The sequence below is a fragment of the Sycon ciliatum genome, chromosome 1, assembly GCF_964019385.1.
Source record: "Sycon ciliatum chromosome 1, ocSycCili1.1, whole genome shotgun sequence".
NCBI classification, from domain to species: domain Eukaryota; kingdom Metazoa; phylum Porifera; class Calcarea; order Leucosolenida; family Sycettidae; genus Sycon; species Sycon ciliatum.
In genome coordinates this window covers 58702547-58729805 of record NC_088643.1, presented here as the reverse complement: position 1 = coordinate 58729805, position 27259 = coordinate 58702547, and the positions used below count along the sequence as shown (strand labels likewise).

General features: G+C 47.3%; 3 protein-coding genes across 3 annotated transcripts; 1 reads left to right on the top strand and 2 right to left on the bottom strand.

Moving 5' to 3' along the window:
- Nucleotides 1-292: 292 nt before the first annotated feature.
- Nucleotides 293-12175, bottom strand: LOC135804603 (FERM domain-containing protein 8-like). The gene is made up of 12 exons (XM_065318507.1): nucleotides 11723-12175; nucleotides 9669-9770; nucleotides 8676-8773; nucleotides 7965-8095; nucleotides 7013-7207; nucleotides 6111-6240; nucleotides 5426-5581; nucleotides 4439-4536; nucleotides 3532-3560; nucleotides 3092-3160; nucleotides 1534-1672; nucleotides 293-1280 (listed from the first exon to the last, which is right to left on the bottom strand). The coding sequence occupies exons 1-11, from the start codon at nucleotides 11907-11909 to the stop codon at nucleotides 1575-1577; spliced, it is 1293 nt and encodes a 430-aa protein (XP_065174579.1). The 5' UTR covers nucleotides 11910-12175; the 3' UTR covers nucleotides 293-1280; nucleotides 1534-1574.
- A 409-nt stretch (nucleotides 12176-12584) lies between these two features.
- On the top strand, nucleotides 12585-15835 carry LOC135804602 (erbin-like). The gene has a single exon (XM_065318506.1). It carries the CDS (start codon nucleotides 12714-12716, stop codon nucleotides 14838-14840), a length of 2127 nt encoding a protein of 708 aa, XP_065174578.1. The 5' UTR covers nucleotides 12585-12713; the 3' UTR covers nucleotides 14841-15835.
- A 4332-nt stretch (nucleotides 15836-20167) lies between these two features.
- LOC135804601 (adenosylhomocysteinase-like) lies at nucleotides 20168-25161 on the bottom strand. Its single transcript, XM_065318505.1, has 9 exons — nucleotides 25008-25161; nucleotides 24735-24925; nucleotides 23358-23586; nucleotides 23062-23174; nucleotides 22677-22760; nucleotides 21965-22088; nucleotides 21612-21817; nucleotides 20850-21044; nucleotides 20168-20398 (listed from the first exon to the last, which is right to left on the bottom strand). The coding sequence occupies exons 1-9, from the start codon at nucleotides 25030-25032 to the stop codon at nucleotides 20267-20269; spliced, it is 1299 nt and encodes a 432-aa protein (XP_065174577.1). The 5' UTR covers nucleotides 25033-25161; the 3' UTR covers nucleotides 20168-20266.
- Nucleotides 25162-27259: the final 2098 nt, after the last annotated feature.

The following is a 27259-nucleotide window of genomic DNA, read 5'->3' as shown; positions in this document are numbered from 1 at the left end:
CATCGCGACAGGACTAGCCACCAGGGAGTAGTAAAATTACTACTCCCTGCTAGCCACTAAGCTCCAGAATACATTATGTACAAATCGACTGCAGGCGATCATGCTCCAGGTACAGTACTCGTACTAGCCAAAGAAATCTAACTTTATGAATAAAATAGCGCAGGGCGCTATGCATATGCAGCCCTAGCACCACACATACTGGTCTGTGCACTCGAAGGCGGCGCTATTTTATTCATGAGGTTGCATTTCTCTGGCCAGCACTGCATGCACTGTAGAATCAAGCGGAGGCCAGTGAAGGGCGGTATCGTCCACTAGTGGACCACTGTGATCAAACAGGGAGATTCTACAGCTTGCATGAAACAATACGAGTGAACAAATTCAGTATAATTATGTAGTGTCAATGACTGCAACTTTATTTCAAGCTTACAATCTCAATCTAGAAGCAGGGGTTTGTTCACGGTGCAAATGGGGACATCTCTAATATCAAAACACCTATAATCATGTCAAATCATAGCTGTGAGCCGGGTGATACGGTAGTGCATTGCCACACATTGCCTATGCTAGTACTAGCTCAAAGCTGGCAGTGAACTGGCATTCCACACTAAGTTACTGTACTTGTACTGCACTTTACCAGCGCGTGATTTGGCTGTAAACTGATTTTTTTTATCGGATCAAAAGACTAGTATAGCACGTTATCGGTGTCCAGGCGGAGCTGACAAGCACACATAAGACGACTGGGTAATCCGCAGTATTGCCATTGGTATGAAACAGTTGACTGTTACGCCAGCTGTCTTGTCAGTCTTGAAGAAGCACAGTACCACATCACAGTGCAGTCCATGGCTTCAGCACAGTACCACATCACAGCGCAGTCCATGGCTTCAGATCACTAGCGATGCTACCGGAAAAGGACGATGCGTAACTTTGTCGTGAATGAGAGAGCATGCTCTTTACTCGTGATAGAGGTACAAACAAGCAGCCGTCGTAACAAATGAGAGTGGTGGCGGCTGCACTGGCATTACTCGGCATAGCTCGGAGGCACAGCAAGTGCATGCAGGACGCGTTCTGGTACAGCATTCATATCTATAACATGCTGCATGCTATTGTTGACGATCTGCTCACGACACTACACACCACCTGGGTAGGACCCGCGAACGAACATGGAAGTTGAACCGCCACCATACATTGAAATACCAGTTGGCCAGCCTGTTACCGCAGTATTACAGCAAGCATTCCGAGCCTTTGTTTGCAACCGCCTGATCCGCCATACTGCTAGCAGCAACCTGTAGTGATAGCCAGTATCAAAGGAAACACGCTGAATCAAATCAAACTGAACCAAATTAGTACAGATGTACGTATGCACATAGTACTCAGTCTGCGGACAGAACTGGTATATATCCCCAGCCGAAAGGAGCAATAATTCCCCCAAAGTCAATGGAACTGCAATCTTCCTTTTGAAGGTAACCATTCCTGGAGAACAAATACCATTGGCAGACAAATGATGGACTTGGGAGAATATCTATAGCATGTACATACCATCTTCTGTGGAATGGTTTGTATCCGACGTAAGTGAGTGACTAAACATGAGTTGAACGGTGGCCAGACACAGCTTCTCCAGCTTGGGTGGCCGCTCCGGCAAGATCAGCCGCTTTAGGCAGCCCAGGGTAGCATCTCCCTGAAAGTTGGCAAAATGCAATGAAGAGAAAACACCCCACAAATTAGCTACTACACGTACTTCAAAATCAGCTCGAAAACAATAAGCAGCCGCAATGCTACGTAGCATTTTACCGTTCACGCTAACTTCGACCGTCGGCCTGTACGTACCATTTTTTGTGTGTTTTTAAGACATGGTTAGCATTTCGGTTTCTGACACAACGATCGGCTTGTGATATCACCCTAGTTGGAATCGTATCGTTTCGTTCTCCCGCTAAACAGAGCCTTTTATCGTATCGTTTCATTCTCCCGCTAAACAGAGCCTTCTATCGTCGAAACGATACCAAACCGACGGTATTTTGGGTGCTAGCCTGCTAGGTATGAGTGCCGCTGGATTTAGCGTGAATGGTAAAATGCTAAGCATGTCTAGTGTGTTACGAACCTTCTCCAGTACATAACATGACACAAAAGATGATGGATGCCTATTGTGTGAGCTGACTAAGCTCTGAATATCTCTCTCTCTCTCTCTCTCTCTCTCTCTCTCTGTTTTTTCTTTTCTTTTTTACAATGGTCACAGCTCACAGGCAAAGACAAAAAAAATGCATAGTGGGAGCATAGTGATGGTGAAGCGTTTTGCCTCTCTCTCTCTCTCTCTCTCTCTCTCTCTCTCTCTCTCTCTCTCTCTCTCTCTCTCTCTCTCTCTCTCTCCCCCCCCCTCACCCTCTGGGGAAGAGGAGCAAATAGACGGGGCTCTTAGTGAACCAGAGAGTGATGACGACTCGGAACATGAAGAAGAAGCGGAAGATATTCTTGATTCGTCTTTCTATCGAGAATCTGACATCCCGTCAGCTGAGGAATCAGCTGATGACCGTGACCGTTAGCCTACTCAGCCTACTCAGCCTACTCAGCCTCTTCAGCCTACTCAGCCTACTCAGCCTACTCAGCCTACTCAGCCTACTCAGCCTACTCAGCCTACTCAGCCTACTCAGCCTACTCAGCCTACTCAGCCTACTCAGCCTACTCAGACAGCTGGAGCAGCAAGAGGTCATCGAGACCATGGAGGTCCGTGTCGTAGTACATGTACCTACAGACAAGACACCACCTCCACAATACGGCCACGAAAGGACGAGACAGTGGGGCGCTCTCGCGGTACTTTATGGTACAAGCACATACGTTTAAGGCGCAGATTGGCATTGATGCATGGTTCCAGTCAGTCTACATCATGTAAACAAACAAGAGATCTTCAGCTATGAGTGGTGTACACCCTTGCAAGACTGCGGTTAATTCATGCATGGCGTAGTATGGGCTCTCCCCAAAACAAATGTTTATACTACCAGATCAGCAGCCTTGCCTGTGCTTAGAATATGCCTGTCTGTGACCCCCCTCCCCCTTTCCATGTCCACTCAATCAGTCACTCATACATGCATTCCAGTGCACTCACCCGCTACACAGGTCTGGACTGCAACATACTTGGCTAGTTGCTGCACCTCACCAAAATGCCGCTTCAGATCTGAATGTGCACAAAGGCAAAGAATGTGCATGCACGTATGGTAAATATCACAATCCTCCTACTTGCATGTGAACGTAGGAACAAGTTGACGCATGGAAGGTTCGAAATGCTACCATGGGCACTACTGTGTATTCCACTTGATGTTTGAACCCCTTCAGTAAAGCTACCAACACCACAACCAACTGCATTCTGTAGCACAGCTATCAAGCTAGGCTAACAGTGAAAATCACGACCTAGCTTCATCTGTACACGATGCAATACACCTAGGCAATGCGCAGTATAATTGCATGTCAGAAAGCTGAGACTTTTTAGCCTCGTGTGCTTGTCTGAAGAGGTGCACGGTGCTTCTGTTCCTGGCTCGGGCTACTTACCTGTGTGTATCACTTGTCTCTCCACGAATCTGACAACGTGAATGAACATGGGTGAGCACAGTCATAAGCAAGCAAAGACACACATGCACACACGCACACATTCATGTACACAATCAAAACTGTAATGTTTTGATTTGGTCAATGATTTAGAGAATTTACACACACGTGCAGTACATAGACATGCCCACTAGTATGCCAGAATAGTCTCGTTATCACGCTATTGCCCCTGAACCCTCCACAATGGAGCATACAATGCACAGGTACTACTTGATTGGGCACCAGAAAAATTAATTGCGTTGGCATTCTATATCTACACCTCTTGGCCCGGGTTGCCTGTACTTTGTCACACTCCAACATACAACATACAAAAACAGGACATGCTACACACAATGTTACGAAGCAACAAGCTGCGTTCCTGCGATGCACCTAAACTAAATAATATGCTTGATAAACAATACCCAGTTGACACAAGCAAGATAATGATTGACAGATTGATGCAATAAACAACGCGGCGATACAGCCACCACTCAAATAATGCCGGACTACCTGGTAATTCCACAACAACAAAATTCATACAACTCCTTGGCCACTAGTAATGTGGATCCAGGACGTGTACCCCAGCGTTTGTTCTTGCTTTGCCATTGCCTTGTTCGGTAATGAATTTCGTCAGGCAGTGCACTCTAAATCTCGATGACTGTATGAAAACCATTTTTAAACCCTGTGTTGCCAAACAGTTACTGTCTTCACACTGGCATTACATCATATACTATAGATTTATAGTAAAGAAAAAAGGACCAAAAATTACAAGTTACACTATAATGTCCACTAACACCACCAGTTACTAAACAACTAGAAACAACAGACTCAGTACCATGCAGGCCGGCAAATAGCGGATCCTCAGGCTTACCCTTCTGTGCCCTGATTGCGTCGTATCTGTGCAATTCTCTGCTCCTCCTCCTCAGCCATCTCGACGCACTGCGAGATCATTGCGTCCATCAGCTGCGCCTGTGCGTGTGCGTGTGCGTGCGCGCGCGTGCGCATGTGTGTGCATTTGTGTGTGCATTTGTATGCATGTGTGTGCATGTGCATGCATGTTTGTGTGTGTGTGTGTTTGGATAGGAAAGGAACACAGTACCATGTGCACACATCAGTTGAGCATGCCTACATTGTGTGAGCACATGGCTTGCACACAACACTACAGTCAGGTATGCACATACACTCAGCTGAATCTGCGAAGAACTGGACTACTCATACAAACCTGACTACTAGATGTGACAAATGTCCTGCTGGAAGTGTACATGTGCAGCATTCACAGTTGGGGTGAAACGACTGACCCAAATTCTTTTACCGAAATGGAATCCTATAGTATAGATTGGCTATCAACTGCATATCAACTGGCATTGACCCCACGCATGCACAACTGGCATTGACCCCACGCATGCACAACATGATACACAGTTAAACACATGTGTGGGCGTATGCACCCGGCCAAATACTAACAGAAGCACAAGAACAACACAATCGTAGGTTTCAAATTTCACATAGACCCACATCGTACATGATCTGCATCGTTCTTGTGAATTCCACTGGAGTAGTGCATGAACTACATCCGGGACCAGTGCCAGTGGTTCAAGAAAAATGTGAGAGTTGAGATATTTTTCCTTCAGTCAACATCGTGACTCATTGGTCCCCCCCCCCCCCCTACTAAAAGCGGTGTTACCGAATGGGACTACAAACGAGCGTAGATTGCATATCCGTCTGCAACACCACCGCAGGCACTGAGGCATGATCGTGACCGACCATACCGCTCACCTTCATCTCAGGACCAGCCAAATTATTTTAATTGTGGATTCATCAAGCGACCAAATTGCTGCAAGACATCATGCCGACGTACCTGGCGAGAAAAGACCTCCACGAGGAACTTGCACTTTGTACCGTTGAATTCTCCATCAAATTCGAGATACAGGGAGGCAAATTCATTCTCGCCTTCGCGTTGTGCTGGAGCATAGTCCCAGGATACCTGGTCCAGGGCAAAGCTAATCAAGGTCTCCTGTTGCAATACAGGCACATAGACATGGGTGGGCATGTGTTACCATAAATAAAGTCTGGCATTGAGCTTTCTTAACTGGTCCAGGCAGTATGTATACAGTAGCATCAGACAGATATGTACTGAGTATGTACAAGGCCTCTCTAAAGCCTTTTTTCATTCTGAGCACCTTTCACACCAGATTCTGGCAAAGTCTTGACTTCTGCGTGCTATGGCACGTGGCTTCGAGCAAACCACAAAGTCGTGAGACCTAAAACGGACACACCGGCTATACCAGGTATGAAGGCTATGCTAGCAGGAATGTAAAAAGGTCCCGTTCCCCTCATTGCCAGTCTGGCATCGGTGATAGACAATGTCACGCAGCACTCTGCAGGTCATCACCATCGGAAGCTGGGTTGTTTTTATTACTTTCCTCGCTACAAGCCTACAACCAGTTCCAAAAGCCATTAACCCAGGATTAGTAGGACTACACCGAGGAGATAGACCTCATGCAGGTCACTACAACACCAAATCTCCACAGTCAACCGCTTACATTCTTCTCCTCGTGGACGAGGTGGATACCATCCTGGTTGATAGCCACACGGACACCCACGTCCGTCTGGTCCAGCAGAGTGCGACGTAGCCGGCGAGGGCAGGCAATTTCACCCTTGAAGAACACAGCACTGCAAAGAACACAGGCAACTATATGTCACATATCGAAACCACTGGGAACTCTAAGTCGATTGAGGGAAAATACATAGCAAATCGGGTGTAGGTAGTTGATGCCTCCACACCACCAAGAACTTGAAGGCCACATCGAGGGTGAGCATCCTTCAAGTTGGGTGCCAATAGATGAAACCTGATCAATGGCATTTATCCCAGTTTCCTGAAGAAACACCGCTTCTCCCTACCTCCCTCAGAATAGGAGTGTGTGAACTGCCGTGTTTCTGACCTGAACAAAATTAATCAGGCCTGTGAATGAGTGTGATGAGGGCTGTATATAGCACAGAAGATACATAGGAGCTAGGCCGTATCTAACTGCATAACACAGAACGCGCACACGAGCTAGGTCGTACCTAACTGCATAGCACAGAGCACGCACAGGAGCTAGGTTGTACCTAACTGCATAGCACAGAACACGCACAGGAGCTAGCTCGTACCTAACTGCATAGCACAGAGCACGCACAGGATCTAGGTCGTACCTAACTGCATAGCACAGAACACGCACAGGAGCTAGGTCGTACCTAACTGCAAAGCACAGAGCACGCACAGGAGCTAGGTCGTACCTAACTGCATAGCACAGAACACGCACAGGAGCTAGGTCGTACCTAACTGCATAGCACAGAAGACACATGGGGGCTAGGTCGTACCCAACTGCATAGCACAGAACACGCACACGAGCTAGGCCATACCCGGCTGCACAGCACAGAGCACGGCATAGGAGCTAGACCGTACCTGTACGTCGGAACATTCCAGCAGACCTGCAGGTAGCGTCGGTACAGCTGCACCATGGGAAGGGTCATGGCGCTGACCCGCTGATACTCGCGTAGCCACTGCTTTGTCACCTCCACGCGCGGATCGCGCGCCACGAGCGAGTCGGCGAGGCGAGGCCTGATGAACTGCGGGGTGAAGTACTGCACTACCACTTCTCTGCAGTGCAGACCACCAGACAGGCAATACCAAGATCGAAGAACATTGAACATCATAATCACTTAATCAGGCTCAGTGTCGCTATACATGTAGGTTCCAATCAGTACACAGTATACAAATACATAGACGGAATTTAAGATACAATGGCACATGAATGTCGCACTAAGGGCGCGTTCAGACTACCGATAAAAAGTGACGGAATGGGAAAGTTTCCAAGGTGATTTGATCACGTGACGTTACTGGCACGCTACCGGCGGAAAAGTTTTACTGCCGCAGCTGCTGCGGCAGTAGAGCTTTTCCGGCAGTAAAAAGAGTGCTCAGGCTGGGAAAAGGGGAAAATCCCGTCTCAGTGCCGCGGTGAGAGCTGCAAAACTTGCATACTGGTAACGTTAGTTTATCGGTAGTGTGAATGTCCTTCACGGTTTATCGGCATTCACGGTTTGACGGGATTCACGGTAGTCTGAACGTGCCCTAACCCGGAGGTCGAAAGCAAATGCAGCAGATCATGATAGGTAGAGAAAGGCAAAGCACTGTACAGACTGTAGCATGACAGCACTGCTACACTGGTAGTGCAGGGAAGCCTAGCATGACAGCACTGCGTACACTGGTAGTGCAGGGAAGCCTAGCATGACAGCACTGCGTACACCGGTAGTGCAGGGAAGCCTAGCATGACAGCACTGCTACAATCATCCACATGGGCGGCTGTGCCGCATCCAACCAGGGCCCTCTAATCTACCATGGATACTGACTCGCTTACTTCATACGTGCCACCGTGTGCCGCTGAGGGTCAAACAAGCCGAGGTCAATGCATGCTTTGGCCGCGGCTAAGTCATAGTAGTCCTGTATCCGTTCTGGCACATATCGATACGTCGTGATGTTGAATTGAGCCTGAATACGCACAATTGGGAAAGGGAAGGCGTCGTACAACTCCAATAAGGGAAGACAGCCCAGCCTGATATTTTTTCATAATCACCCCATTGTGGACACATGAGAACCAACACAATGGAACAAGCTACTAGCTACTACTAGTGGGAAAAAACATCAGCTTCATCACTATAGACTAGGAGCTCCTGAAATGCAGTTGTGATTGCTGTACTACAATTATTATTATTATTATTATAGGCGTAATACGCAATATCCACTCCTATCATTCAGCCAAATTTGACATTAACATAGAGTATGAAGGGTGATACCGTACCCGCCACTGCTACCTCGCCCGCTGTACATGACTGACTTCTGGAAAAATTGTACTGTCTGTGAAAAGGAGCCACCTTCCGTTCCACCCTGTGATCGTAGCGTTTACACTGATGATGACGATGTTGTTGTATTGTAGGGCTATGGCTATTGTTCTATGTACCGTGTCTATCAAGCCAATTCCGTTGAAATTGTTTATTCCCGGGCAATCCACATTCTGTTAGCCTGACTCCCACTTGATACTATCGGAACATACGCTCCGGTTCTGACTAACCTCGTGGTAAAGAAGGCGTAGTGACTGCTCCATGAGCAGTTTCCTTTCCATTGTCCGAGGGTAGAAGCAGTTACGTCGCAGCGTCAGGAGTGGTATGTCTGCATCACAACGTGCCAGGCAATACACAGAAGGATCATCTCATAGCAAAGAATCATCTCTGTTACGAAACCACAAGTTCTCAAGTGTGAAAGGCCTTCTCGCTTGTGACATTGTGTTCGTTTCAATGCAGTTGTATCTCGACTCCGCCGTACCGCTGATGTTTACGACGTGGCATACACTACATGTGCTAAGTGCGATTTGCTGTGTGCGCTGTAGTTGTATGTTGTATGTGTATGCTTTTCTGATATGCGCTGTCATTTTCACGCTTTAACTAGCTGGTGGTCTTAGTGTTAGTTATTATAATTCGATCGGAGTGATATATACCGTTAAGATTCAATAGTTGTCCTCGTGCCGTGTGGTCGTTCATTCCTGACACTTTTAGAGAATCAGAGGGTTCATAACAATCTCATTGTGGTTTTCAAAGCAGGTCGAATACGGTGCGATCTTGGAAGAGTATGAGGCCAATATCTACAACTGATCGCTATAATGGGCCGGCTTGCCTCAACAACAAGCAAGTTTCAATTATCTATTTCCTAGTTTTAGACGAGTGCCAGCTTAAACAGGGGGGCGATTGCTGTATAAAGTAATTCCACCTCCACCAAACGCGCTCTCTGGCGGCATTGCTGTACGGACATAAACTATCCGCTGAGCTCCACACCAAGGCAGGAAGGCTGGGTATAATGCACGTGTGCTTTTAGCGGAGTGGTTTGCACAAGTCCCTAATGATGTACTTTCCGTTACCATGACAACAACAGCATAGCTCAGTGGTTAGAGCATCACTGGTCTCAAGCGAAGGTTCCTGGTTCGAGTTCTGGTGGTGACAGTCAATTTTTTTTACTTCAAACTTTTCCAGTCACGTTGCATCTTTCCCTCAAACCAAAGAATAATTCTTACCATCCTCTGCCTTCTCCACGGTGGCTGTCGTGTACTTTGCCAGCAGCGCTTGCCATTGAGAGACGACCGACTGTACCTTTTGATTCGGCTTTAGCTGGAGCTCTGAGTGGAGAATCACACCCGGATACAACAGCATGACAGTTGAATACCGGCAAATGCAGTCTGTCATGGCTGCCAGGGCTAGGTTTAACGGTGCACCGCAGTGTCACATGACTAATACTGTCTTAGTGTTAGGGGTCAGTGCTCTCTTCAAATTCTGACCGGGATGCCATTGTTTCGACACCGGGATCTTTGGAAATCATTTTATGAAATCACAAAAAATGGAGCCATTTTCAATGTTCAACTTGCAATATCACAGGGAACAGACATGCCACGCGCGTGACTCATGAATGGCATGGCAGGTTCAGCATCAGCACGCATGATCATCTGCTAGCCTAGCAGGTCTACCAAAAAATGAACAAGTTCTTCTCAAAATGAAATTTGCACTCGAATGGCGAGCCTATTTAATTATGGTAAAAAGGAGAAGGGCAGAATGTTGCGAGTTTATGGCTAACTGTCCACCAACGTAACCAGACCATATAGGCAACGAGTGTGGAAAAATGGCACAAAACTGACAAGGCTTGCGCCTCGGAGAAGTGTTGGACCTAGGTGTCAGGTCGTTGAATGTCTCAGTCCTCCTTGTCAGTTTTGTGCCATTTTGTCACCCTCGCGCTGACAGTGTATGATCTGGTTACGTTGGTGGACAGTTAGTCATAACCCGTAACATTTTGTCCTTCCCCTATTTACCAAAATGAAATTTCGGTGAAAATCAACATGAAGCTGCCTGGCGATCGCTCCGTGCGTGCAACAGTCGCCGACCTAAGGGAGTCAGTGTACCTGTGTGTGAAAGGCAGGAAACGCTCTTGCTCCGACACACTTCGAAGTAGCAGTATTGTGCAGTATATAATCTAGCACCCTTGTTTCTGTGAAAGATCATTATTTTCAACTTGCTTCATATGCACTTCAGGCCCCCGTGCGTGCATGTGGCCTATCACAACTGAGTTGGGCATTCAGATCAGAGGAGTTTGATTGCAGATCAGTAGAGCAAGTACAGTGCTTCTGCGCTTGTCCAATCATTGGGTAGCTCTTGCCTTCCTCTTTGGTGTAGTCTTATTCCCAACACCATGGTTGGCTCTCCGAGACCCTCATCTCTCAACAATGGACGTCCGATGATTCGAGCCGCATGAGAATAATGATATTATTGTAATAAACAAATAAATCATGAGAAGAGGCTTGAAGGGTGTGCACACTGATCATCGGTGTCCTGGATTTGGACGTTCTACATGATTTTCCGGGGTACTAGTATGTCACGGTAGCACGCAATCGCACTCAAGGCCACAGCCTACTGAACTCCAGCGTGTCCGAGTCAGGCTGTCCTAGTACATGTAGTAGTATTTATTATTTGACTAGGGGGAGTCCCAACAGGCACGGCCTTGTTACAGGGAACCCTAGACCCCAAGTCGGCGTGGACCAACAACGACATACAAGACTGGTGTGTATGCCGTACATCTGTTCAAGCGCCAGGGCGACTCGAGTGAGACTTGCCTCATTTCTACATTCCACCTGCCACAATGTTGTTGCTTTATTAGAGAGGTCAAGATACACGTTATTTCTGAAGGGACGCGCGAAAGTTCAGCTCGCGTTATTTGGCTCGCGCGTCGAAAAACAACGCGAGTGACCTGCTGTTCACGTCGAAATTTGAAGTTTTACGCCAAATTTGACGTAAAATTGCGTGTCGCGTCGGAAATAACGTGCATCTTAACCTCTCTATCATCTCCCTTCTGCACACGTATCGTGATTCGTAACACTCGACATTTGCGAGTGCTTTTCTCAGTAACGTTGGCCTGCCAATCTGACACTGGTTGAATGTGACCTTTTTTTTCTTCTTTTCTTCTAGCACAGTATATGCATGACCAACTGTGAGTCTGGGACTCGGTGGGAGTGTCTCCGTCTCTGCGGAGCACGACTGGCACGAGCTACGCCAACCCCATAGGCCACATGAATGCAGCTCTCACCTAGCAAAGGAGATGTGCACCACAAGGAGAAGATGGCAGCAGCATCCACTGGCAAGTCAACATGCACGAACACCTCTCTCAGGACATCAACCACCTTTACGCCAGATCCAACTTTCCTAGCGAACGAAACCGGTATCACCCTGCCGCCCAGTCGGCCATTGTCGAACACATGAATGGTTAGCTGCATATTTCTTCACCCCGCTTGCACTAGCTGTCCTCGGATGAAGCGACGTGGTACTAATAGTATTGCTCCGGAAAGGATGAATATTCGTTCGCTCACAATAGGCCACTAACTAATTACTAATTACTGGTAGTAGTTCTCATGTCACCTACAAGAACTGGACCGCTGTCAGATCAGGCAGACCAAGCCGCAAGCAACAACGATGCAGAGAAATCGCTGCTTCTCAAACCGACAAACGCCTTGGAAGATCACTATAATTACAGATAGCGCAGTGGTAAACATTCCTGGATCAAGTCAAAAACATCGTCCGCACTTCATTTGCTGCAGTCTGCATGATCTGATCTACTTCCAGCACGGCAGTAGGTCTACCATGGTCTACCATGGTCTACTGCCACTACCTACTGACTGTAGTAGATCTACTACCGGTAGTACAGTAGTAGTACTGGTATCGACAGCGTCAGTGCAGTGCAGATCGGCATGCAGGCTCGCACGTCGAAAAACAACTAAACCGTAAGTAAACGTGCAACGCGAGTGACCTGCAGCTGCATGCAGCTCACGTCGAATTTTTTTTAGTTTTAATACGTCAAATTGACGTCAAATTGCGCGTCACGTCGGAAATAACGTGCATACAAGAAAAAGTTACTTGAAGAAGGGAGTTTATCATTTGAAAACTCTCTACAATGTAATTCAAACTATCGACATGTAACATTTTCTTTTCAATACCCAGGAGTATTTTCTGACGGCCACAATTTCTAAGCTAGTTTGAATCAATGTATGGAATAACAGCCTGATTCTCGCTAGAGAAGAAACATGGGTGCCGACAGTCAGGAGTCTACCATCGTCGCAGCCAAATTAGAAACATTCCTTTCGCAAGACAATGATTCCGATGAAGCCCAATGCTCTCTTGACCTATCCTCATGCAACCTGGATACTCTACCCTTGCGGTGTTCGTCTGGAGGCGACGCGTTCGCGTCGTTGCAGTGTCTAGATCTGGGACATAACTCCATCTCGTCGCTGCCAGATAGTTTTTGCTCCAGCCTGGCGAAGTTGGAAGAGCTTCGCCTGTCTGGAAATGATTTACTCACACTTCCTGAGTCCTGTGCTGATTTCTCACACCTGCGCGTGTTGACGTTGGATGAAAATAACCTGTCAACGATTCCGGAATGCCTTTGCCAGTTGAATTCCCTGAAGGAGCTCAATTTGATGGGAAATTCCCTAAGTGGATTACCAGAGGGGTTTGGCCTGCATCTCAGTCAGCTGGAGACGTTGCGTTTAGATGATACCGACATCAGTGAACTGCCGGACTCATTTTGCTCACTGGCTTCTTTGAAGACGCTTCACATAAGTGGTACAAGCTTGACGCGCCTGCCTCCCGCTTTTGGTGAGCTGCAGAATCTCGTGACGCTGGATTTCAGCCAATCTAAATTATGCGAGCTGCCACCCTCATTCTCACAGCTGAGCCATTTGTTATATCTTGACCTTAGTGAAAATCAACTGGTGAGCATTGGGGATGAATTCCAGTCAGCAGCTTGTATTGAGAAACTTTATGTGCAGAAGAACTGGCTGGTGCATGTGCCTGATTGGTTTGCGCAGCTGCCCTGCATTGTCGAGTTGAACTTCTGCTGCAATAGACTGGAGTGTAGCTTTCCGACTCTGTCGGAATCAGCTAAGCTGTGCGAGTTGACTTGTGGAGGGAACAGCTTTCGCAGCCTGCACAGTTCAATAGGAAACCTAGTGTCTATGCATACCCTGCACATTGGCTCCCAAGAACGGGAGCCGGAGCGTGGCAGTTTCCGTAATGGTAATGTACTCTCGGAATTTCCCGAGGAATTGTGTCAGCTTGTGCAGCTGAAACATCTGGATGCCACGGAAAACTATATTGCAGAGCTACCTGAAGACTTTGGCAGCTTGCGCAATTTGACGTATCTCGACCTGGCCCGTGACTCATTGTCCTATCTACCCGACTCGTTCACCCAACTGTCTTCTCTGGAGCATCTCAGACTCACAAAGAATGTCTTAGAGTCTCTGCCAGATGACTTTGGAAACCTACAGTCCCTGTGTGAGCTCTATCTGGATGGAAATCGGCTGACCGAGTTACCAGCCAGTTTCAGTAGACTTCAGAAAGTGAGTGTTCTGGACATGTACGACAATGATCTTGCGACGTTTCCAACATGTCTCAATGACATGGCCGCCGTTACGTACCTGGACGTCACTGAGAATCCCTTCTTTCAGGAGTGCAACGTGGAGCTTGCCCTGTCCCTGGGTCGACATACGTTTGCTGCTGCATCCAGTGATGTCAAGGCCGCTGGGAAGAATGGAACATGCAACACATATGATGCTGGCATGAGTGCCAAAGTGCTGGAAGCGCTTGGCCGGCACGAGGTGCTGTGGAAATCGCATGGCTCAACTGATCCGAGCCGTGCCCGTGCCGTGCAGGCGAATCGCTTCAGCGAAATGCTGCAGGAAAACAAAAACCGTGACAGTAATGGTGGTGCTGGTAGCTTTGCAAGTGAAACCGTTGCCGTACCTACCTGCGGAGAAGAGGCAGAAGAGGACTGGGATTTAGAGATACAGGAGACAGAGCCATCGGCCGGTAAGTTGTCATCAACACGGACGTACGTTGTGTTTGAGTCGGATGTTGGGATATTCTCTACTGTGTACGCGCATCCCAGTGAAGAAGAAGTATCTGCACAGGACCAGGACTGGGAGCCAGGAGATGATAGCATGCCTTTCAACCCATTGCCACCAGTAATGGCTGATCATGACAGTGTCAGCTGTAATAACGACTCAGCGGCTAAAAGCATGCCGATTCACAGCTGTGCACAAGTGGCAATGGGCCCAACACCTGAGCAGTATGTTGGTGGAATGGACGAGTTCCATCCAACCGCTCTCAGCTTTGAGGACGACGACCTTGCTGTTCGTTATGCCACCAGTTGATAGCAAATCTGGCGTGCTGGTTTCAAGTAGCGTGGTAAGCTTACACCTCGCACTCTTAGTCTTATTAAGTTTGATAAGCCCAGCATTGTGTGGTGACAATGCAGGGGCCCAATGCCCGAGCAGTATGTTGGTAGAATGGACGAGTTCCACGTCAACTGCACTCAACTGTGATGACGGCAATCTCGCAAGTTGTTGTGCTGCCGGCTTAGACGAAACCTGGCTCACTGGTTTCAGGTATCCCCACCGAGACGGGGCGGCCGGCTTATATCTTACACTTGCGTGTGAGAAAGACAACATTGTGTGACAGGCTGTTGGCTCCTCTCTCGGATGCGATGCTGATCCGTGGATGAAACAGGATTTGTGAATAGAAAGAGGCCTGTGGACGCCATCGCCTGTATCGGAGCGGTACGACGCCGGTGTGAAGCTGTTTATCCCTGGGCCCTTGTTCTAAGGGATCGCGGCGTCTAGTTCTTAGGTTGTGAAGTAACTATCCTTCACAGGAAAGTTTGTGCTAGTATAATTTATAGGTCTCTCGTTCCGCAAAGCAAAGTTACCATGTTATATTTCCATGTAACTATTGCTGTCTGAGTATTGGCCTTGGTGCCATGGTGCCATGAAACTCAGAGTAACAATAGATTAAAGTACGCTAGTTCCTCATCATTGACGTTGTCAACTTGAGTCTCTCACACCAATACACCTGTTCTGAAGCAGTTCCAACTTTTGGGTTTAGTCGTAGGATACCAGTGCTCTTTTTTACGCTCTGATATGTAATCTTCTGGTCGCAACCATGTTTTTACTTCAAAATGCTGTAACTTAGAACATGTTCACAGAATGCACGACTGGTGGTTCTTGCAGTTTTTCGCCTCAACGTGACATGGGATGCGGGCATTCCAATGGAGTCCGACTTGATTCAGTAGTCTCCAACCACTTACATGTACATGTATATCATCATTTGGCAAACATCGTTTTTCTTTGACATGTGCAAAGTCAGCTGAGCTGGTGTGAATAACAATGGTCACGGATGAGTAACATTCTGTATGACAGTCTTACCCGGGTTATCAACTGGTTATCCGAGCACTGTTTTGTGAGCTGTTTGAAGGTGTGCTCTGGTAATCCCATTCGCCCTTTTATCCTCAAGTACCGTAATGTCCAGATACGAGTGGTCTATTTTTCAAATGTGTACCCTTCAGCTTTGCCAGCAAGTGGAACAAGGGTACTGGTACCTACATGCAAAGACTGACACTGCAGAGCACACCTTCAAAACATAGACATACACAGTATTACACACACACACACACACACACACACACACACACACACACCTTTGACCTTGACCTTTGACGCCCATCGCCGGAGGCGATGATAGCAATGCTACGGCAGAAGCCATAGCAACTTGTGCTGGGATTACACCATTCAACAGCTTGCAAGGCTGAAGAATTGACCGTCACTATTCAGCCTGGTCTACACCATACAGCTATTTGGAGTGACATTTTCTGGCCAGTGAATCCCTTTTTTGGTCTTTTTCATTTTTTTCTTTTTTTTTTCTCTCTTTTTTTTCTTCTTTTTTTTCCCGCACACACATCACACCACATACTCCGGCATGCACTGGCTGTTGGTAACCACCCAGGAGAATGAAAGAAAAGTCAGGAAGAGTCTGAGAAAGACACACACACACACACACACCATTGGACCATTGGACGCCCATTGCCAGAGGCGATGATAGCGATGCTACAGCAGAAGCCATAGCAACTTGTGCTGGGATTGCACCATTCAACAGCTTGCAAGGCTGAAGAATTGACCGCCACTATTCAGCCTGGTCTACACCACACAGCTATGAAGTGGCTTTTCTGGCCAGTGAATCCCTACTTTTTGGTCTTTTTTACTTTTTTCCCCGCACACACATCACACCACATACTAGTACTCTGGCATGCACTGGCTGTTGGTAACCACCCAGGAGAATGAAAGAAAGGTCAGGAAGAGTCTGAGAAAGAGAAGAAAGACGTGTGTGACCATAATCGTCGGGAATCGAACCCGCAACCTATTGATTGGAAATCGATGCACATACCACTGCACCATATGGGGTATACACACACACACATACACTGGAAAGGAGCACGTCCATATCGCCAACACGACAACACTTAACCCGCAATGGGGGTTACCGTATTTCCGCAAAAAGTAGGCCGGTCTACTATTTTTTCAAACTCTTCCTAACCCGGTCTTATAATTGAGGACGGTCTTGTATTCGAGGACGGTCTTTTATTCTTTCAACCCAGTTTGACCCCGGTCTTCTATTTTTCGCCACACAGTTTTACCCCCGTTCTTCCATTTTCTTCTACACAGTTTGAGCACGGTCTTCTATTTTTTCCCACAGTTTTAGCACGGTCTTCTATTTTTAACACAAGTTTGAGCACTCATTTAGTAGGCCCGGTCTTCTAATCGGAGACGGTCTTGTATTTTTTCAATCGCCCCTGCCCCGGCCTTGTATTCGAGGAAGGCGTTCTATACGAGGACGGTCTTTTATTTGCAGAAATACGGTATGTACTCTTGACAACCCCCCCCCCCCCCCTCTGCACACACTATACTGTACTTGCTCACTGCCAAAATTGGTCACGTGGGTCTCCCCGGGAGAGGGGAGAGAGGAACTCAAAAGGAATGTTGGAAAGAAGATTAAGGGCTTGAAGGTGCTACGTCACAGCATAGCAACAATTTCAAAAATTCAAAAATTGGATCCACTTGGATCCAGTTTTTGTATGGATCCAAGCACATTTCAAGCCGTCTTACTCTCAGCAAGGTGATGTTACCAGTGAAACTGACTGATTTGGCTACTGGGGGCGGGGTTACAACTGGTGGCGAAGTAAAAGTCACCCCTGCATACGACATGAGTGGGTTGCTATGCACCCACATACTGAGGCAATAGCAAAGTCACACCTTAGTGGATCCAAAATAGAAATCTGATGTCAACTTAGTACTCCCTGGCCGTTTTTGACGTCATCACTTTCAAGCCCTATTGAACCACCCAACAGCCGACACCCCCTGAAATCCCCAAACTATGGGTGGACTTGCAACTGATCCCACTTACGGGCTCGCCACACCTCAGTAAGTGGGTGAGGACAGGGTGCAGAAAAAGGATTGACGGCATCAGGGTATGTGTCCTCGGGTCCAACTGCAGTTACTCCTGCCCCCAGTGAGGGTAATGCTTGGTACTAGGGTGGGTGGCTGAAACCAACAAAGGTAGCAGATAATAGGGAGGTTTAGTTCCCACGTAACGGAAACGCGTACGTGGGTGATCCACGTAAAGTGGATGAAGGGCACCCACGTTGCAATGTTGTGTTTAGTCACACGGAACAAACAAAAGCATGAAGCTAAAGGCCAAAACCTGGTCAAAGACGAAGCTACCCCGGCCTAAGAAGCTCATCCAATATTTTGATTTCGTGCTTCGGAAACTTCTTCAGCTGAGCACCCTCACAGCTCGCACAATGCGCTCCATTCTGATTTTCACCCACGTTCTGGCGGAACGTGGGTGAGCCTCCATACACGGTATGTCGTGAATCAGAAAACGTCTGTACGTGGGTCACTGAGTATCACGTGGTACACCCACGTAAAGTACCCACGGATTACGTGGGACTAAACCTCACTAATGTTACAACAACACACCTTCAAGCAGCCGAGCCTGTTGGCAACAGACCCAACACTACTATCTGGCATACATGTATGCATACCCACCAACCGGACTAGCTGGCACACCCACACACACCGTGAATTGCAGAATTTCCGCAGCATCCACAGAATTTAGAAAATCCTGTGGAACATTTTGATTTCGGTAGTGAAAACCAGCACCTAAAATTAGATTACACCTAAAAGCAAGAGTACATAAACCCCCATCAGGGTGACGCAGTGCACGAACTGCGCTGGTTCAGTTCTGATATGCACACTCTGGTTTATGTACTCTTGCTAAAAGGCACGCACTGTACATGTATGAGAAGGGAATGCTGGTCACCTACACTTCTACTCGTACATTTACTCAGTGTTATTTTGCATTAATAAATCTCTCCCATAAAACCGTTGAATCCGGTGGAATTTCAGCAGAAGTGAAGTGAATTGTGGTGCATACGGCAGAACAAATCCACAAGGACACTGAGGAGGCAATGGATTCAAGGTTTTGCTTTTTGCAGCTGCCATGGTATCCTCTACATGTAGTAGGATACTACAGTCCATTTCAAAACTATAGACGCGTAGGGTTTTTGAAATATTTCAAATTTGGCTGGAACTTTTTGAGAATAGTTTTCGAAATATTGCTCAGGTCCGCTCCACAATTACTCTCATATATGTAGTTTCTAAACGATTGGATAACAGACGCCCAATTAGGAAAAATTTATGCACAAAGTGATCACAGATTTTATGTGGTATAGATGCTGGCATAACGGTTTTTGCCTAGGTACGCGTCTATAGTTTTGAAATGGACTGTAGATGTACCGCACGCTACAGTCAGGTTCTTTTGATTGCACGTGTGATCAGGCCTTGGTAGAACTACAGTCCATTTCAAAACTATAGACTAGACGTGTACCTGGGCAAAAACCGTTATGCCAGCATCTATACCACATAAAATCTGGGATCACTTTGTGCATATATTTTTCCAAATTGGGCGTCTGTTATCCAATCGTTTAGAAACTATAATGAGAGTAATCGTGGAGCGGTCCTGAGCAATATTCCGAAAACTATTCTCAAAAAGTTCCAGCCAAATTTGAAATATTTCAAAAACCCTACGCGTCTATAGTTTTGAAATGGACTGTACATGATTGTTGTGTATGTTACCAAGAGTATGCAACTGTGGGTGGTGGGTTAAGTGCGCTGCATTCATTACGTAACTTGTCTCCATCACGCTCTGAAAGCATGCACTCAAATCCCCAATTTCTCGTACGAGCCTATCCGTTTTTTGCTCTATTCGTTGCAGTACCGGTACGCGATCTCTAAATTTTTGGCACGTGAACTCCAGTTCCGCACGAAAGTTCATGTCAAACCAGAGGAAACGGGCGGTGTTTGATTTTCCGCAGTGTGCAGAATGATGAGATATGAGAAAGGCAGCATGCAGCGCATCTGGCACATAGAAAAGAGATCACAGTTGCATACTCTTGCTGTTACCAGCACCAACAACCTTTAAGGCAGATTCATACTTCATGTCGAGTACGGGAAACGCGTCGCGAAAAAGTTGATCTGAGCTCAACCATTTCGCGTACGGGAAACCCATCGATGGGTTTCCCGTACGCGAGATGAAGTATGAATCAGGCTTTAGTCATATCACACCCACACACAAAGCAAACATCGAATTGGTCTAGAAAATGATGATTCTATTCATAGTTTTGTTGGAATTTTTATGGCTAATTTATGAAAGGATGGGAAAGAAAAATAATTATAAGAAGAATAAACTAGTACTTGTAGTGGTCGGGCTTGAAGGGTCCGCTCACTGGAACTCCAAGGTACTCCGACTGCTTATCAGTCAAAGTGGTGAGCTTGACACCGAGATGGTTCAAATGAAGACGAGCAACTTCCTCATCGAGCTGCACAGGACACAGAGACAGCAGAAAATAGAACACCCCGCTGTCATTCACAGTATGGCATGATAGAAATATTATACTAGGTAAAGCTACACACGCAAGGAAAAATATTACTGGAGTACTGTACAGGCAGATGTTGTCGGTCAATAATTTCGTCAAACTCCAAAGAAAAGGAGTGTGTGCGGTTGAAAATGTCGTCCATGGACCATAAGAGTATTGAATGTGTGGACAATTCGATACTAGTCCGGCACTTAATCCCAAAGCTCTTTGGACGAAAAAAGACGAATTTAAATTCCAGACAAATATACAGTACAGGTGCTTTGTACTATGCATGTCAACTTGTGAAGGGAACAAATTCACCTGCATTGAGTTATCACAGTCACACAAACGTATACACAAACGCATACGTGTACATGAATGACTGTTGCAAATTCCGACAATAGAGCACCCTTACCTCCTTGGGGAGCATGTGCACGCCAAGTGGATACTTCTCCTTCTTGGTGTAGAGCTCAATCTGGGCAAGAACCTGGTTGGTGAAGCTGTTGCTCATGACAAAGCTGGGGTGACCAGTGGCACAGCCAAGGTTGACAAGACGGCCCTCAGCCAACACAATCAAGTGGCGTCCGCTGGGCATGGTGTAGCGGTCAACCTGGTTTTAGCAAGACAAACGCATTTGCAAACCACCAACATAAAAGTGGAATGGCTTAAGACGGGCATGATCAAAGCGACATTGAAACCAGAACAAGCAGCTGGAATACAGCCGTCCCCGTTTACTTCAGCATTTAACAAAGGAGAATGATCCTCAGTAGCCAAGATGTCCTTTTCATGCCCATTGCATCAATAATTCTGATTTCCAGAACTTCCGTAGAACAAATGGTGCCGGATTACAAAAGGGACCACGGTAACAAGATACAGTGTATAACCAACCATTAGACACTAAGAGTGTAAGCAAAACTCAGGACCAGCAGATCATTGCACTACATTCCCTGGAGAAAAGAGTGAGCTGAAGACCGGTCAGACAGATTGCTGAAATTGCTCTTCGCGCACCTTGCACACTGACTGGTTATAGACAAGCAAACACAGCCAGCCGGCTTATTAGTACGCGTTTACCCGCCAAAATCTGGTGGACATCAATGGAATTCAAGAGGTCAATTCACTGCACAAGAACACTGAAAATAACCGTAGCAATAGGTACAGTAACTAAGGACAATCATACCTGGGGTTTGACCTCGACCTTCTCAACAGCACAGGCGTTAAGGCCAGCAATGTCGAGTTCGCAGTCAAAGTGACCAATGTTGCAGCAAATGGCATCCTCCATCATGGCCTGGAAGTGATCGACGCGCAGAATATCAGCGCAACCAGTGGCGGTCACGAAGATGCGGCACTCGGGGATGGCATCCTCAACGGTGGTAACCTCAAAACCTAACCAACAGAAGGCAGGAAGTATGCACATGTACAACTGCTCAGCATGGTGAACACATCGATAAAACCAAAACGGCACCAGCCAGAACAAATGGAAACGAACAATGAAGCCACCTGCAGGCATGAGCAATAAAGAAGTACACTGACCTTCCATGGCGGCCTGGAGGGCGTTGATGGGGTCGATCTCGGCAACCAACACACGTGCGCCGAAGGCACGGAGGGACTGGGCGCAACCCTTGCCAACATCACCGTATCCAGCAACAAGGGCGACCTGGCAAAGCAAACAAAATACACATGAACACCGTGCTCAGAGTAATGTATTGAACGCTGACTGGGTCTCCAGAAACACAACTGAAAGCCAATCACACGACAGGAAGTTCACAGTTGCACGCATCCCTATTAACACGAACAGGATTATTGGGATCGCGACAGCAATATTATTATTATGAAATGACCCAAAGGCAATGCGCCCATCGAGGGGTTCATTTGATTGAAAGAACAGTACTACTACTAGTACATGTAGATGTATGAACAAAGACAAGTAGGGATTGATGAGGAGAGAAATGGGGAAAATCAACTGCAAGGTGGCGGAATTCCGTTGATTGCATAAGCATGGTCAGCTGTAAATTTCCTGAGGGCAGCTTTGAACTTACAGCATATCGAAATAGGACTTTGCGCAACTTGCTTGGATATGTTGCCAAGATTGTGAATTTGACTGGTGTGAACAATGAAACTATGCTGTACATGAGCGGATACTCCCATCATGCAAATGGCATTGAACAAACCAGGGGTGAATCACCACACGGGGAGGAAACCATCCAATTCGCTCTGCAGGATGTCACACCGCACACATGATTACCTTGCCAGCAACCATGACGTCTGTGGCACGCTTGATTCCGTCCAAAAGAGACTCACGGCATCCGTAGAGGTTGTCAAACTTGGACTGCAAGCACAAACCCAAACAATGTTTGTTACACGTCCAGTAAAAAATGGAATACACACAAGCAAGCAGGATATGTAAAAACAAAAACACTCAATCTGCGGGCAGAACTTTCGTCCTTCGTGGACTCACCAGTGCAGCACAGAGAAAATGAGGCCGAACCTGATAGCAATGAAAAATAAATTTTCCAAAGCCAGATTTAAACCAGGCCCGAACGTACCTTGCCAGAGTGCTCAAACTGACAAGTCACTAAAAACAAAAACCCAGTGCAACATCATGAGAGAGGCAAGAGAGCTTTGCTGACCTTGGTGACAGAGTCGTTGACGTTGATGGCAGGCATCTTCAGGAGTCCAGCCTTGAACTTCTTGTACAAGTTGTGGACACCAGTGGTGGTCTCCTCGGAGCAGCCATAGATACCTGTACCAACGCACAACAGCAGCAAGTTTGATTCATTGATACAACACAAAATACGTCTAAACAGATCACTGCCCACAAGCATTATAGATTCATGGATACAACACAAAATGCGTCTAAACAGATCACTGCCCACAAGCATTATGTTCAGCAATCGACGCTACACGACAAATGCGTAGCACTTACCCTCAACGTATTGGGGGAACTTCTCGTGGACGAGGTTGGTGAGGTCACCGCCATCGTCCAAGATCATGTTGAGTGGCTGGCCGTCGGGGAAGACAATGGTCTGCTCAACGCACCACATGTACTCCTCGTCGGTCTCTCCCTTCCAGGCATACACGGGCACGCCAGTTACGGCAATGGCGGCGGCGGCATGGTCCTGGGTGCTGAAGATGTTGCAGCTGCACCATTGTACCTACACAATACACACGTACACACAATGCAGAAGCACACACCGGTATTAGATGCAACCAAAATTCACTTTTGCATGGCTTCAAGCCCACCAAATAAGTCACCATTAACATATACATGTGCACTGTGGAAAAAAAAAGAGGGTCTAGTTTCAGTATAAACAAGCACTAATAAGCACTAACAAGCACTACAGTAGAGTCGCGCGTCCAAGAACGATGTTTCCAAGGGGTTAGCCTGGGACGTTCTTATTTTTCAGCAATCTGGCTGCGTTCTTATGGCACGTTCTTAGAAACAATCCGTACTGGATCATATGTGTCCAACAAGCTGCCAGAAAACCAACACCTCCGTTCTTATCTTTAGGCTGTGGCGTTCTTAGAATTTCAGGCTGGACGTTCTTGGGCTCCATGTTTTTCAGCGCGCGACTCTACTGTAATAACAACCAGAGTCTGCGTCCGCGGATACGAGGAACAGAAAACCGGAGTTCATCGATTACATGGTATTGGTGAGTAATGTATTAGTAAGTCGAAGCCGCGATGCATTATTTTTAGAATCCACAATCTGTGAGGCCGTGGTACCAGTTTTCAGCAAAATGTTGAGCATACAAAATTAAATGGCAACCAATGAAGTCGGTTCTTACAATGTCATGTGTGGCTGCATGTACATGTACTCGTGTTTGTATTACATGACATTGTACATTGTACTTTGTAGTAGCATACTGTCTGTACTACTGTGTCACCTGTGTGCCACTCAGTATGTATCGAAATCACTGCAGTCTTCAGTAGTGATTGCGCAAGCACAGACTCCCATAGGGTCATACAGAACATACAAAACAAACATTTTCGTTCTTTGCCACGTACAGTAGCATCGCTGACATGTATGAGGCTAATGAACCGAAGTGGCTGCATATTTTCGTACACACCGGATTCAGTTACATGTACTGGCGTAAATCTGGTACAAATAATAGGGGACTATTATTGTACAGACAACATTTTTTAACTCGTGCTAATTCAGGAACCATGCGAATGATCTTGAAGAGAAAATGCAACAAGTACTCGATAACTACACAACCACATTTGCCACACAACCACATGTGGGCCTACTGCTGTGACAATTTTCCCAATCCGACCAGTTAATTGAACTCGCATTCCTCACCTCGGCGCCCAAGGCAGTGAGAGTCTCGATCAGGATACCTGTCTGGATGGTCATGTGAAGACATCCAGCAATACGGGCACCCTTGAGAGGCTTGCTCTCTCCGAACTTGCGGCGCATTTCCATAAGACCAGGCATTTCATTCTCAGCGATCTCCAGCTCTCTACGGCCATAAGCCGCGAGGCTGATGTCAGCTGGGTGAAATGAATTCCAGAGAAGAATAAATTATACAAAGGAACCCGATCTCCATAACAAACGAAAGTATCCTGAACATACCAACTTTGTTTGCGGGCTTGGACATGGTGAAGAAAAATTCAAGGTCAACACAATGGAGAAGAAAAAGGAAGAAGCACAAGGTGCAAGAGATTTGATCGACACCCAAAAAATAATTTTCTTGGGCTTCTTATGCGCTTGCGCGAAAATCACGCCATTCGATATTCGCGCGGGCTAGTTATGTTTGTACGGTAGCGTAGCGCGCTATCGAACCGGGTCACTACACTTTCGTAGTTGGGTCCGGGGAGGTCAACCGGGTCTTCAATGCCTGCGGCCATGGTCAACGGGTCAAGCAAGGAAGATCGGTCAAAGGTTGCGACGGTATTGGAAAGGCTTCCTGTCTGAAGCCTTTCCATACTGGTACTCGATGTTCCAGTTTTGTGACACGAGAATGGCACGAGAATTAGTGTACCGCTGAGTGTACCGCTATACACGTGGTCGACACGTAGTCGACACGTTGTTGACACTTTTTGGACACGTGACCCCGTCAACGGTCAGCTTTGTGCCAATGCCACTCGGTAAACGCCGATGTCGCGTACGACAAAGACGACTATCCCGTACGCGAAATAGTTGAGAACTGCATGACGTGGACCTGACGGCAAGGACAACTGCGAGGAGGCCCCTTTCCGTACCCCGTACTGCAAAGTGCCATTGATGGATGCCTTTTGCACCTGGAACGACCCCTTAAACGCTGTCACGGCGACTACCCCGTACGCGAAATAGTTGAGAACTGCTGAAGTGGACCTTTTGCACCTGGAACGGCCCCGTCAACGCTGTCGTGTGGGCGGAGTGAATGTGCAGGGTGAAAATAATTGCTGCAAAGACGTCCGGTCTAGGCCTTTGGAGACATCGTGGGAACTCCTTCCGGTACAAACTGCTGACGTGGCCGTGGACATGTACATGGAGACATGGTGGGACTTCATGTACATGGATACATGGTGGGAATTCCTTCCGGCACCCCCGTACCGCAAAGCCAACGGTGGGGAAGGAGAAGTGCAGACGTGCAGGAAGACGAACGAGGACGAACCAGGACGAGTGAGCAATGGCAGGACTAGGGGGACTGTAAGTAATAGCTGAATTGTGCATGACAACTTGACATCCATGTGGCACTCGCCACTTGCCACTGCATATTTCTTGTCCACTAACAATGTCTCTCCTCTGCCCCTGTGTGTCCACGGCCCTCAGTGTTGCCTGTCTCTCCTCTGCCCCTGTGTGTCCACGCCCCGACCACGGCCCTGTTGCTGAACTGGCCCGATGAATCGAATGTCTTCCGCAACTGGAACGGCCCCGTAAACGCTGTCGCGTCGGCGACTGAATGCGCAGGAGGGAAAATATTGGTGCGAAGACGTCTCCTCTAGACGACGGTAAGGCACCCCATTGATATGTTGCCAGTGTGTGCCAGGGTATCGCGCGATGGTGAATGAGGAATGACGAAGGGTACGGTGGGACTGTAGACCTGTTACCTTGTAACACGTTATCAGGTGGAGAGTGTCTTGTACTCACGTTATCAGGTCGAGAGCGTATTGTAGTAAAAAAATGTAATGGTCTACAGTCGTGTAGGAAGGGTACGGTGGGACTGTAGACCTATTACCTTCTAAGGCTGTGTTTACATGAGAAATTTCAACCCGGGTCGAGTTCAGCCCGGGTTGAAAGTCTGTACGATAGACAAAAGAGGTGAGCGGTTACATGAAGACAGTTGACCCGGGTCAAATACTGATATGCCGCCAAAAGTCCACTTCTACAGTCCTGTATGGTCACGTGAATCCGTTCGCGCGAAATTATTTGCATCTGCAGTGCGCGTGCCGTTCAAACCTGGCGCGAGATACGCACAGAAGTACGTTTGTACGATTTTCTTGACCTGGGTTGATTTCAACCCTCCCCTTGGGGGGAGGGTTGAAATCAACCCGGGGCGAAATTTCAACCCGGGTCAAGCGCAATGCGTCATGTAAACGCGCAATTCATTTATGCACATGGCGGGTTGAAATCTGACCCGGGTCGAACTCAACCCGGGTTGAAACGCCTCATGTAAACACCGCCTAACACGTTATCAGGTGGAGAGTGTCTTGTACTCACGTTATCACTATATCAGGTCGAGAGCGTATTGTAGTCACTCTCTCTCTATTCCTGTACATCATTACGTTTCAGGTGTACGTATAACTTTTCAAAAAAATGTAATGGTTCACGTCTTCAGATAGAGAGCGTATTGCACCCACTGTCTAGTCTCTGTAGTGCATTGAGATTTTGTTGGTCGCACA